Raw genomic sequence first — 12,486 nt, 5'->3', positions numbered from 1 at the left:
TGCTATATTCTTTCTAAAGCATAGGAATTTATGCAGTAAAAAAAAAATTGAAATGTAAATCAACAATATTAGTATTTGCTATTAATTTTAGGCAGGTTACTAAATGAAATTCCTTTTGAGGTGTGATTGTTTATGCTCAGAGACAGAATATAATAAATTTTGTTGTTTTTAATAGTGTCTGTGAAACCCAGTGTTTTCTGGGCCCTGCCTGCTTCTTCAGCCATTTCACCTACGTACCTTTCTACCCCTCTTTACTTCATGAACTGCCAGAATTCACTCAGCTCACCTTGATCTTTCTTGAAAAAGAAATACTGAAAAGAAAGCTGGAGCAATTACAAAGCTTAGTAATGCAAGTGTTCTTTTGTAGTATTGTGGGATCCATCTTTAAGGCAAAACTGCCATACATTTTTTAATAAAATTAATTTTTTCTTAAGTATTATTTTGAAATGTTTTGGTGATTGTTCTGATTGTAAAAGTTAAATGTGCTGCTTGAAATGCTTTTGATATTATTTTTTTTTTTTTCTTTTTTTTTGAGACAGAATCTTCCTCTGTTGCCCAGGCTGGAGTGCAGTGGCGTGATCTCAGCCCATTGCAAGCTCCATCTCCCGGGTTCCTGCCATTCTCCTACCTCAGCCTCCCAAGCAGCTAGGACTACAGGCGCCTGCCACCACGCCCTGCTAATTTTTTGTATTTTTAGTAGAGACGGGGTTTCACTGTGTTAGTCTGGATGGTCTTGATCTGCTGACCTTGTGATCTGCCTGCTTTGGCCTCCCAAAGTGCTGGGATTACAGGCTTGACCCACCGCGCCCGGCCTTGATATTATTTTAATGAAGTACAAAATGAATCTTCTGTGTATTTAATTTGATTATTTTATGTTTAGGTCTGTCATGAAACTACGTATTTAGTGTTTTGTTTTCCTTTATTGCACTTTTATACAGTAAGTATATTTTTTCCTTCCTCTTGTCTCATAGCAAGATTTTCTTTCATTCCTTTTCTTTAGGATTCATACTCATATGTAAGGTCCACAGCTCCTGCTGTAGCTTATGATAGTAAGCAATACTACCAACAACCAACAGCAACTGCTGCTGCTGTAGCTGCCGCTGCCCAACCTCAGCCTTCTGTTGCTGAAACTTACTATCAGACAGGTGGGTTTTCTTAACTACATAGTTTCTTTGTAAACTATTGAAGTATATGACTTACTGTATTTTTTAATGAAGATAAGCTTTTGAGTGCATCTAAATTCGTATCACATCATCTTAGGAGGCAGGTTCTAGACATGTCCTACTAAATGCCTTAGAGTCACAATTCATAATCATGCCTTTCTCTCCTGGAAATGTACTCCATTTCTGGACTTTCAGCCCACAATTCCATTCCTGCTGAAATAAGGTGTACAAAAGAAGCTGTGATAACTTCTGAACACATTTTTATCTTTGCCAGAAATGCCCAGAATATATGATATTGCCAACAAACAGCCTTAGTAACCAGTGGAGACTCTTTAATGGGCCCATATTTTTAATTAGTCTTCCTCTGATCTCTAATGACGGTTGGTTCTGTTATCAGCCACCAATCATGTTAAATACAGTATCTAGAATGGTTCAAATCTAGGAAGCGTTTTGTTTGCAAAGAAACCTGCGTATTTATAGATGTTAAAAGATGGATTTTTTTGAGAGAGAGATTTGATAATTTTTAAAACAAAGCTTTTGAAAAGCAGGCAATTCCTTCAATTTTTTTTTTCCAAAGCTGTGAGGGTGTGGGTGGAGCCTTGGCTTGGAAGAGTAGAATTGGCTTCCAGTACTGGCTTTACTGCTAATGTGGGCAAGTGATTTTTTTCACCTCTTATATCTCTGTTATCTGTAAATTTTAACATGTTTTGAATTATAGTGACTCTCTGACTATTCCTGCGGTCTCTCTCTTTTTTTTTTTTTTTTTTTTTGAGGTGGAGTTTTACTCTTGTCGCCTAGGCTGGAGTGCAATGGTGCGATCTTGGTTCACCGCAACCTCGGCCTTCTGGGCTCACATAGTTCTCCTGCCTCAGCCTCCCGAGTAGCTGGGATTACAGGCCTGAGCCACCGTGCCCGGCCTTGTGGTCTCTTCTCTATTGATTTCTGTGTATAATAATCTATAGTAAACTCCCTGTTGAATTACCAAGCTTAAGTTGTGCTTGAGTGCTGAATTATCTAAGAGAAGATCTTGATTTAGTCTAACTCTGGTATTGACTGTGACTTTTGTAAGTTATTTAGCTCTTGGATATTAGTGTCATCTCTATAAAGTATTATCTTTTTGTGTTATGTGGATCAAATTTCATAAGCAGGTAAGTTCTGCTTGAGATAAAAATTCTACTTCGGAGGCTGAGGTGGGAGGATTGCTTGAGTCCAGGAGTTTGAAGTTGCAGTGAGCCATGATCACACCATCATAGTTCAGCCTGGGCAACAGAATGGGACCCTGTCTCAAAAAAAAAAAAAAGTTCTAAGGTACCTTTACTTAACTGAACATAAAATGAGCTTAGCCCCTTGATTTTGGGCCTTTTTCATAAATAACATTTATGTCTAGTGATCATTTACAAGTGATTATTAATTTAGTGATAAGCCTTCTAAGACTCTTTCAGAATATACATTGTTTTGAGTATGTCAGGCAGCAAAGAAGTTCGACAGACATCAGTGGCAGCCATTTAGGAATAGCTGCATTCAAGTTACTGACATTTGAAAAATTATATAGTTCCTTATTAGATTGTAGTTCACTATGGAAAAATCAGTAAAAATGCAGTGAATGGTATATGAACAAATTTCATATGATTAAACATTGAAGTTTTCACTGTGAATTGAAATATGTACATTGTAACTCATTCTATCCTGTTTCCAGTGTTAAACCTAACTGAAGTAGACTGACTAGCGCGCGCACACACATGCCTTTTCAGAAAACCTTGTTTACTGGTAACACTGCTATTTCAGTTGTACATTTTGCCAAAATAATCATTTTGGAAATACATAGAAAGCATTTGGCAGAAGATAGTATATTAATTTATATATTCTGTTCATATTGGTAATAAGAGTTTTATACCTTTTGCTAAGGAGAAATTGCTGGCATAAAATTTATAGTTAATGATGGTTGTACCTATTCTTTCCAGCTTTTAAGGATACTGGTACAGTAAATATAGTGGCTTGCTCTTCTAATTTTCTGGTGTCTCTTTCCCACTTCAGCCCCTAAAGCAGGTTATAGCCAAGGTGCAACTCAGTATACTCAAGCCCAGCAAACTCGACAAGTGACAGCCATAAAACCAGCCACACCAAGTCCAGCTACTACTACTTTCTCCATCTATCCTGTATCCTCCACCGTACAGCCAGTAGCAGCTGCGGCTACTGTGGTGCCATCCTATACTCAGAGTGCTACTTACAGTACCACCGCAGTTACTTATTCTGGTAAGACTGATAAACTGTGTTTAAATGAGTAAACAAATTAGGAAGAGACTTAGAAGAAACTCTCTTGTCTATGAAATTACCTTACTCCCAATAATAGAAATTAAATTAATTGATAGACATAAATATAGGTACATAATGTGACTGTACTGTAAATTGTATGCTTTTTGGGGGGATGGGGGTAAGAGAAGATCTTAGAATAATATAAATTGTTCTTGGGGAGTTTAAAGCTCATTATGAGTATGAGTCTTGGGCTTAGCATTGCAATTAAAGGAAGTAACATCCAGTGTTCTACAGGATTGTTTCCTGCTTTTCCAAATGAAATTGAAAACTCAAGGTTAATACCCAGAGAATACCACAGACAAATTATTTGTTTATTTTGGCCCTCGAAGAGCTATTTCTTTATTATCAGAAATAATTCATCATGGAAATGTTGGGTAGCCCTTTCTAAACATCCATAAGATGGTGGTTATGTAACACACCTCTCTTGGAAGAACAGAGTAGCTTTATTTTTCTTCAATAATTATATATTTCTCCCAGAGAGGTACAATGGCTAAAACCTTATTGTGTCCACTGCTGTTGCCAATTTCTAGCTGAGGAAGTTTGCATTATCACAGTGATTAAGATCACACATTGCCTTTTTTGTAGACACTCAGCTTTTGTATTCCTCCTAGAAGATATGCTGTGAATGACTTTTTTATTTCTCAGGGATTTTTTATCTTACTCTAGGGTGCTAGGGATACAATGATGAATTAGGCATGCATGGAGTGTTTGGGAACTGCAGTTCATTGTGGCTGGAATACAGGATATACATGGGGTAAATGTCAGTAGATGAGGTTAGAAGTGTCAGTATGTAAAGCCATGTGTGCTCTGTTATGGTGTGTGTCTTTATCTTGTGGGCAGAAAGCAGAGGCTATATTAAGAAATGGAGCGGTGTGAGCAGATTTGTAAGTTAACCAGACAACCACGTGGAAATGAATTGAATGAGGAGACATTATCATCTGAGAACTCTGGCTGGAGTGGTGAATGATGAGCATCATCATTCACCAGTATGACTGATGGTAGAAAGACATTTTATAATCTATTAAAGGCATAGTAGAGGAGATTCCTTATTTAGGAAAGAAATCTTTTGTTAAGATCTCAAGAAAATACTGAATTTATTATTCCTAGATCTGTCATTTAAGATTTCTCGGCCGGGCACGGTGGCTCACGCCTATAATCCCAGCACTTTGGGAGGCTGAGATGGGTGGATCATGAGGTCAGGAGATCGAGACCATCCTGGCTAACACAGTGAAACCCCATCTCTACTAAAAAAAAAAAAAAATAGAAAAAATTAGCCGGATGTGGTGGCGGGCGCCTGTAATCCCAGCTACTCGGGAAGCTGAGGCAGGAGAATGGCGTGAACCCAGGAGGTGGAGCTTGCAGTGAGCCAAGGCTGCGCCACTGCACTCCAGCCTAGGCAACAGAGCAAGACTGTGTCTCAAAAAAAAAAAAAAAAGATTTCTCAGATACGACTTATCTGTCTCTCCCTTTTTGGTTCACTAGTTATAATTGTAACTAGGATTATATTATTACAATGAAATCTGATTCGACACTTTTTTTTTTAAATGTCCACATTAGCTTCAACAAAATGGGAAGTTCCAGAGTAGCCTTTCCTATTCATTGTTTCTCTCTCACATGTGCTTCCTTTCCTTTCTCTTTTCTCTCTGGTTGCTTATACAGTATGAAGATAGTTTTTATTTACATAAGTAGTATATTATTATTTAAAAATTAGAAACTATATTTTTTTAGAAAGAGAAAAAATGTTAAACCACTAGATTTCTACTTCTAGACACTAATTGTCATTAACGTTTTAGTGCGTATCTCTGTCTACTTTCCTTCCATGGAATATACATGTATAAATAACGGTTTATAAAAATGCATTTTTCTTATACGTGCTATTCTGTAAACTGCTTTATTGTTACTGTGATTGCCTTTCATGTCACTAAGTATAGATATATACCTTTAATTAATGTTTTTTCCCCAACTTTTTATATCAGGTTTTTATTTTTATTTTTTTATTTTATTTTATTATTATTATTTTTTTGAGGTAGAGTCTCACTCTGTCGCCTAGGCTGGAGTGCAGTGGCGCAAGCTCAGCTCACTGCAACCTCCGCCTCTCGGATTTAAGTGATTCTTCTGCCTCAGCCTCCCAAGTAGCTGGGACTATAGGCGTGCGCCACCACGCCTGGCTAATTTTTGTATTTTTAGTAGAGACAGGGTTTCACCATGTTGGCCAGGCTGGTCTGGAACTCCTAACCTCAAGTGATCCACCCTTCTCGGCCTCACAAAGTGCTGGGATTACAGTACAGTCATGAGCCACCATGCCCGCCCCAGAAAATTTTAATTCTGCAGAAAAGTGGGAAAAAAAAGTTCCAATAACTACTCTTTATGCCATTCACCTAGGTTCACCAATTAATAATTTTTCAAATTTGCTTTATCTCTTCTTTCCCTTAAAGGCTATTTTCAAATGGCTCAGCAATATGTTTTATAAGCAATATGCTTTATAAGTTGTAGATGACATGGTACTTTGCCCTGAACTCTTCAGAAGGTATTTCTCAAGAATAAGGACATTCTTTTTATGTAGCCACAATGGCAACGTTATGAAAAGGAATTGAACGTGGATACTATACTGTTTAATACATAAATTTATCCAGTTGTCCAAAAATGTATTTTATGGCTGGGCTTTGTATGTATTTGGTGTATGTATGTTTGTGCTTGTGCTTTATTTTGAAATTTAGAATCCAGTCAAGGATCATGGATTGTATTTGGTTGCCATTCTTTGTTAGTTTGCTTTAATGTAGAACAGTTCATTATTTTTATCTTGTCTCTCATGGTGGTGACATTTTTGAAGTGTTCAGGCCAGTTGTCTTGTAGAATGTCCCGTATCTGGATTTATCTGATGATTTATGTTTAGATTCAGGTAACTTTTTAGACAAGAAAATTACTTGACCAGCCTTCCATTTCATCACATCAGAAGCATGTAATAAGTAATGTTCATTTATTCCTTATTGATGCTGGCTTTACTGGTTAAAGCTGTGCCTATCAGATCTCTCCGTTACAAAGATACCTTTTTCCTTTGTAATGAACAAGTAATCTGTGGGCCTGTTGCTCTTTCACCCTGTGGTGGTAGATCCTTTGAAAACTGAACAAGTTTCTACAGTGGTAGTTGCAAAACCCTTTCACATTGATTCTTAGGCATTCTTCTGTAGAGTCCCCTCCTTCTACTTCTTTTGTTGTTGTTGCTGCTATGAACTTGCTCATTTTTATTCAATGTACAGTCGTTCTTTATATCGATGGGAGATTGGTTCCAGAGCCCCGATTAATACCAGAATTTGTGCATGCCTTTCAAGTCCCATATATAAAATGACATAATATTTATCTCTAACATACATCCTCTTAAATATGTTAAATTATCTCTAGATTACTTACAATACCTAATACCATGTAAGTGCTATATAAATGGTTGTTAAGCTATACTGAGTTTAAGTAGCTGGGATTACAGGCATGTACCACCATACCTGACTCATTTTTGTATTTTTAGTAGAGATAGGGTTTTGCCGTGGTGGCCAGACTGGTCTCAAACTCCTGACTTCAGGTGATCCACCTACCTCGGCCTCTCAAAAGTGCCAGGATTACAGGGATGAGCCACCGTACCAGCCTCCAGATATTTTCGGTTCATGGTTGATTGAATCCATGATCGCTGAACCGATGGATACAGAGAGCAACTATATTATAATCTGTTACTCTCATTTCTCTCTTTGAGGCTCACACAGTTTTAAAGTGGGATCCGCTCAAACCAGCTCCTGAGTCTTTTTGACATATTCTCATTCTTCTTTGAGCACATCTTTTCTTTTTGCCACTGAGGGTTATTACAGATACACTTCGAGCTTTCCCTGCCTTAGAGTCACAGTCAGCCATGTCACAAAGGAGCCATGACTTCTTGTAAATGCCAGGAGTATTTAGAAACGATTCTAATGGTCACAAAGTATTTTATTGTATGGATGTAATATATTTTAAAGTGTGTATTTGAGGACATTTAGTTGTATATGAGACAGAAACTGGAAACAGCACTAGGTAGAACATCCTTACATGTAAAGATTTGTACATTTGCCCACTTGTTTCCCTAGGATAAATTTCTAGTTGTGGAACTGTTAAAGAGTATCTGCTTTTTAAAGACTATGTGATACACAGTCCAGAGTTGCCAAATCAGAGAAATCATTGTTAAGGCTTCTGAGTTCTATATCTGCAATTTTTGGCAGCTACAATTTTGGTCAACTATTCTCTTTATCTTAATAAAATGAGTTCTAGAATATTGCTACCTACTAAATGATGCCTTGTAGCATGATGAATTTACTACTGAAATGTTGTTTTTTGTTTGTTTGTTTCTGGTATCATACATTTAGAAGCTATATGCCAGCTATTCTAATATCATAGCTTACTAATGGATTTTTTTTTTTTTTTTTTTTTTTTTTGAGACTAGGTCTCATTCCATTACCCAGGCTAGAGTGCAGTGGCACCATCCAGCTCACTGCAACCTCCACCTCAAGCAATCCTCCCACCTCAGCCTCCCAGATAGCTGGGACTGCAGACATGAGCCACCATGCCTGGTTAATTTTTTATTTTTGTATTTTTTGTAAAGATGGAGTTTTGCCATGTTGTCCAGGCTGGTCTTGAACTCCTGAGCTCAAACAGTCTGCCCACCTCAACCTCTCAAAGTGTTGGGATTACACCTGGCCTTGATAAACATTTTTAATGAAAGTACTTTTTTTTTTTTTTTTGGAGACAGTGTCTTGCTCTGTCATCCAGGCTTGGAGTAGAGTGGCACAATCGCAGCTCACTGCAACCTCCACCCTCTGCGCTCAAATGATCCATCCCGCCTCAGTGCACGCCACCACACCGGGCTAATTTTTTGTATTTTTAGTTGAGATGGGGTTTCACCACACTGCCTAGACTGGTCTTGAACTCCTGGGCTCAAGTGATCCACAAGCCTGGCCTAGTAAAAGTACTTTTTAAATGACACTATTTTAGTTTTCAAAAATTGTGCTTTTACTTAATTTATAGACACAGATTTCTTTTTTTTTTTCTTTGAGACAGGGTCTCATTCTGTCACCCAGGCTGGAGTGCAGTGGCACTATCATGGTTTACCGCAGCCTCAACCTCCTACCTCAGCCACCTGAGTAGCTGAGACTACAGATGCACAACCGCGCTTGGCTAATTTTTGTATTTCTTTGTGGAGACGGGGTTTTGCCATGTTGCCCAGGCCAGACACAGCCTTATATTTGTTTTCCTGCAATGCTTTTTACAGGAAACGTACATTTGTTTGCCAATAGTTGTAGGAGAATTTAAGATGCCCTTTAACAGAGTTCCAGAATCTTTAGCCACCTTTCAGTGCATGCTTTGATTTATTTTTTACAGCCAAGTAGTAAGTTACAATTAAACTTGACTTTTATTAGTTTTAAACTATCTATGTGCAAGTAGAGATTATTTTATGAATATTAAGCTTAACTTGGTGATTTTTATGGTTAAGTTAGCTCAGTGTTTAAAGGATCCTCCAATTTCTAAACCCGACTTTTCTCATATTTAAGGATAGTGATACTTGCCTTATAGATCTGTTCTAAAAACTACATTGTGTCTGGCACACTGCTTCCTGTATTGTGAACTCTTGATTTAAAAAAAAAAACAAAACTAGAAGACCTGTTCTTTCAGCACTGTTGGCCTCTATTGTCCTTATTCTGCTTCATGTTTTCTTAATACATAATTCATAAAGTTACATTTCTGTGGCATTTGTGTAGTTTCTATATAGAAGAACTGAAGTCATTTGGAAAATGTCTGTTATAAAGATTTTATGTAAAAATCATGATCTTACTTGGTAATAAACCTAAAAACATCTTTATTATTTGTAATTGGACAATTTTGTGGTATTTCTCTATAGTAAAATTTAAACTATACATGTTTTTGCCTGTAAGTTTGAAAACATTTGGCTGTGAGCTTATGTTCTTTTATCACATTCCTAAGTAACAGAGGACATTTGTAGGACTGCCCAGTAGAGTTTATTGGTTTATAGAAATTTTCCTTTAAGCAATTATGTCAATTGCTTTCTCAGTTTTGTCTGATCATGTATATGCTTTATCATTGATAGCTACCTGTTTCTATTTTCATTTCAGATGTTTTCTTGTCTATTATCACACTTTCTGTCTTAAAACTTTATATACTGCAATTCTGGTTTTCCATGCATTTTAGCTCCTACCATTCCAATTTATTTTTCCTTCCCTATGTGTATAGACATACTGGAGTTAGGGAGTCCTAAGTCTTTCAGTATTGCAGTCTGCATTTGAGAGACCAAAAAGTTTAGTTCTCTGTAAGCAGTTCTTCTGTGCTATTCTGTCAACTAGGGATCTCTCTCAAGCTTTATATCACTCTTTGCCCATCCATTACACTTAAAGGAATAAGGAAACTTAACTGAAATATGGTGAATAGGCAGTCTACCAAATTTCCAGAGATCTTAGTTTAGAAATGGTCAGTTTACCAGTTTTCAGGATAGGCTTATAATGTAAAATCCACAGCTTTCAAATTTAAAACGTTCACAGATTTAAAAATCTGTAAATCACTGAACATAAACAACATGTATGCATTATATAAATAGCTTGCATAATGTACTTATTCAGTAGAGTCTCTGAACAATGGAAATGGGTAGAATTCATACATTTAACCAGAAAACACAGTGCTTTTTCATCTTTTGGAAGATGAGAACCATTGTGTTGGTCCCTAATTCCTAAATCTTTTAACAGTTGTTCTATATTTTCATCTGAACTTCAGTTCCACATCACAAACTTCTGCTAAACTTTATTTACCTTGCCTCCCCAGACTAGCGTCTGTCAGCTTCTTGGTTCTAGCAGTTGCACAACCCATCAGTTGATCTCTGGGGCTCCAGATTTTAGTGTCATATTTGTATGTTTTCCTCTTCTTTTATCTCGTTTATTCTCTTAGCTACCAAGCATGTCGAATCTTACTTTGATGAGTTTTTGTTTTTCCTATCTAGTATCCTACTTCAGATTCTTCCTCAAATCCAACACTTCCTAAATTTTGTTCACAGGATTTTATTCGGGGACATATTACCAGATTCTGTAAACAGACAAGTTTGTGAAACACACTATCACATCTCTCCAATTAAACTATAAGCTTCTTCAAGGCAGGGACCAAATTTGACACTGTCTTTATACCTCTATAACACCTGGCATGTGTTGAGTAAATACTAGTTGATAACTTTCTTAGAAGGAAAATAAGCTTTTTTCTGGTTCTGTGAGATATACGTTTGTTAATATGCGCATGTAAATCTATCTTTATTGGCAGGATTAATTTAAATTTGTACATTTTAACTTGTCCTCCTATAAGTATGTAACATAATTTTTGTTTGATTTCATTTGTAAGGTACATCTTATTCAGGTTATGAAGCAGCAGTGTATTCAGCTGCATCCTCCTACTATCAACAGCAGCAGCAGCAACAGAAGCAGGCAGCAGCAGCAGCTGCTGCTGCTGCTGCAACAGCTGCCTGGACAGGGACCACCTTTACTAAAAAAGCACCATTCCAAAATAAACAACTGAAACCAAAACAGCCTCCCAAACCACCACAGATTCACTACTGTGATGTTTGTAAGATCAGCTGTGCTGGACCACAGGTACTTATGTTGTATGTTTTACCTTGAGTCTTCAGGGGTTATTAAGTGTAGTTGGTATTTTAACTCCTGAGCCTACAAAGAGGTTTACATTTTTTCTTGTTAGCTTTTAGCCAATGCATCTTTTAAAAGTTACTTGTATTGTGGCATGAGAATTTTCAGGAAAAAAAAAAAAACTGTAAAGATGATTGTGAATGTAAATGATAAATAGGCAAATTGAGCTTTTTTTCCGGAAGGAGACTTTGCTCTTTAAAACTTAAATTTAGTTTAAAAGTTTTGTAGTCAGATTGCGACTTGGGTAAGATTGAATTTTTATTTCATTTCATTTTTAGCATCTATAACTTACTTGCCAGAGCTTTTATTCAAAATTCTTCAACTTAATATAACGGGTTACTGATAATCTATAATTTTCAGTATTGCATTTCTAATGAGACTGACTTTGATACATACTTTATGGCATGTTACTTTTTTCTGTAATCTCTTTCATAAGGAGAGTAGGAACTTCGGGAACAAGGAAGGTGTAAGGAAGCGTGTTTTTCAAAAATACCAACTAATGAGGCATGTAAATGTAAAACCCTTATTCCTTTTTCGGTATTGTATTGTTTCTGGTTGCTAAACGTTAAAATGGATGATTATGACATGATTCTATTTATTAAGATTAATGGATTCAACTCCCAGCCTTATTATTATGCTTAAGAGTGTTATTTTTATATTAAAATTTGGTAAACAGCTTGGCAGATAAAAGGCATGTTATTTGGAAACAACTAATTTTGACTCTCTACTAGTTTCTCCCAAGTTATATCCTTCTCTACCCTACCTATGTAACATGTTTTTAACTTTACTGGATTAATTTTCTCTACTTCTGAATTTTGGGGAGTATTTTCAGTTACTAACATTCCCTGTGTTATACCAAATTACAGAACATTTTAATATATGTGGCTAGATATATAAAACCCTCTTTTCCCCTGTTTTGAGTATGGCAGGAAATAGTTTTGTTGTGGATTACATAGTTGGCAGGAGGTGATGGGAGGCAGGTGTGGCACAGGTGGGAAATGTTTGCAGGGACCTGTAAACATGAAAGGGAACAAGAATGGTGGGCGATCTTAGTATTTAAGGAGCATTTCCTACTCTGTGTTGACTGTTCAGAGGGGTTAGTGTCATGAGTGCCAGACTTGGACATAAGAAATTTATTACCTGGCTTATATGAAAGTGTACAACGTGACACTTGGGTGATAGGTTAACAGCAGCAGGTGGAATTAGTGTATATGAGGCTGGCTGTTTTTGCTGTGCTGGGTGGTTACAAAAAGAACAGGCCACAGGTATTTCTGCAAGTCATCAGTGCCTTAAGGGGGTGGTTA

The 12,486-nt window shown here is 36.9% G+C and overlaps 1 protein-coding gene across 9 annotated transcripts in view; it reads left to right on the top strand.

Moving 5' to 3' along the window:
• The window catches only part of ZFR (zinc finger RNA binding protein), an 87,928-nt gene that overhangs the window by 25,883 nt on the left and 49,559 nt on the right, over nt 1–12,486 (top strand). For all 9 annotated transcript variants that reach the window (XR_010587328.1, XR_012413607.1, XR_010587327.2 and 6 more), the window contains 3 exons: nt 1,001–1,145; nt 3,198–3,416; nt 10,884–11,131. Coding sequence is in view for 6 of the 9 variants with exons in the window: in XM_073993269.1 (XP_073849370.1) it covers nt 1,001–1,145; nt 3,198–3,416; nt 10,884–11,131 (612 nt within the window). In the remaining 3 variants the exon portion in view is untranslated. The remainder of the gene's footprint in view (nt 1–1,000; nt 1,146–3,197; nt 3,417–10,883; nt 11,132–12,486) is intronic.

Source organism: Macaca fascicularis, chromosome 6 (genome assembly GCF_037993035.2).
Source record: "Macaca fascicularis isolate 582-1 chromosome 6, T2T-MFA8v1.1".
Classification (NCBI taxonomy): domain Eukaryota; kingdom Metazoa; phylum Chordata; class Mammalia; order Primates; family Cercopithecidae; genus Macaca; species Macaca fascicularis.
This window is presented reverse-complemented; position numbering and strand designations above follow the sequence as displayed.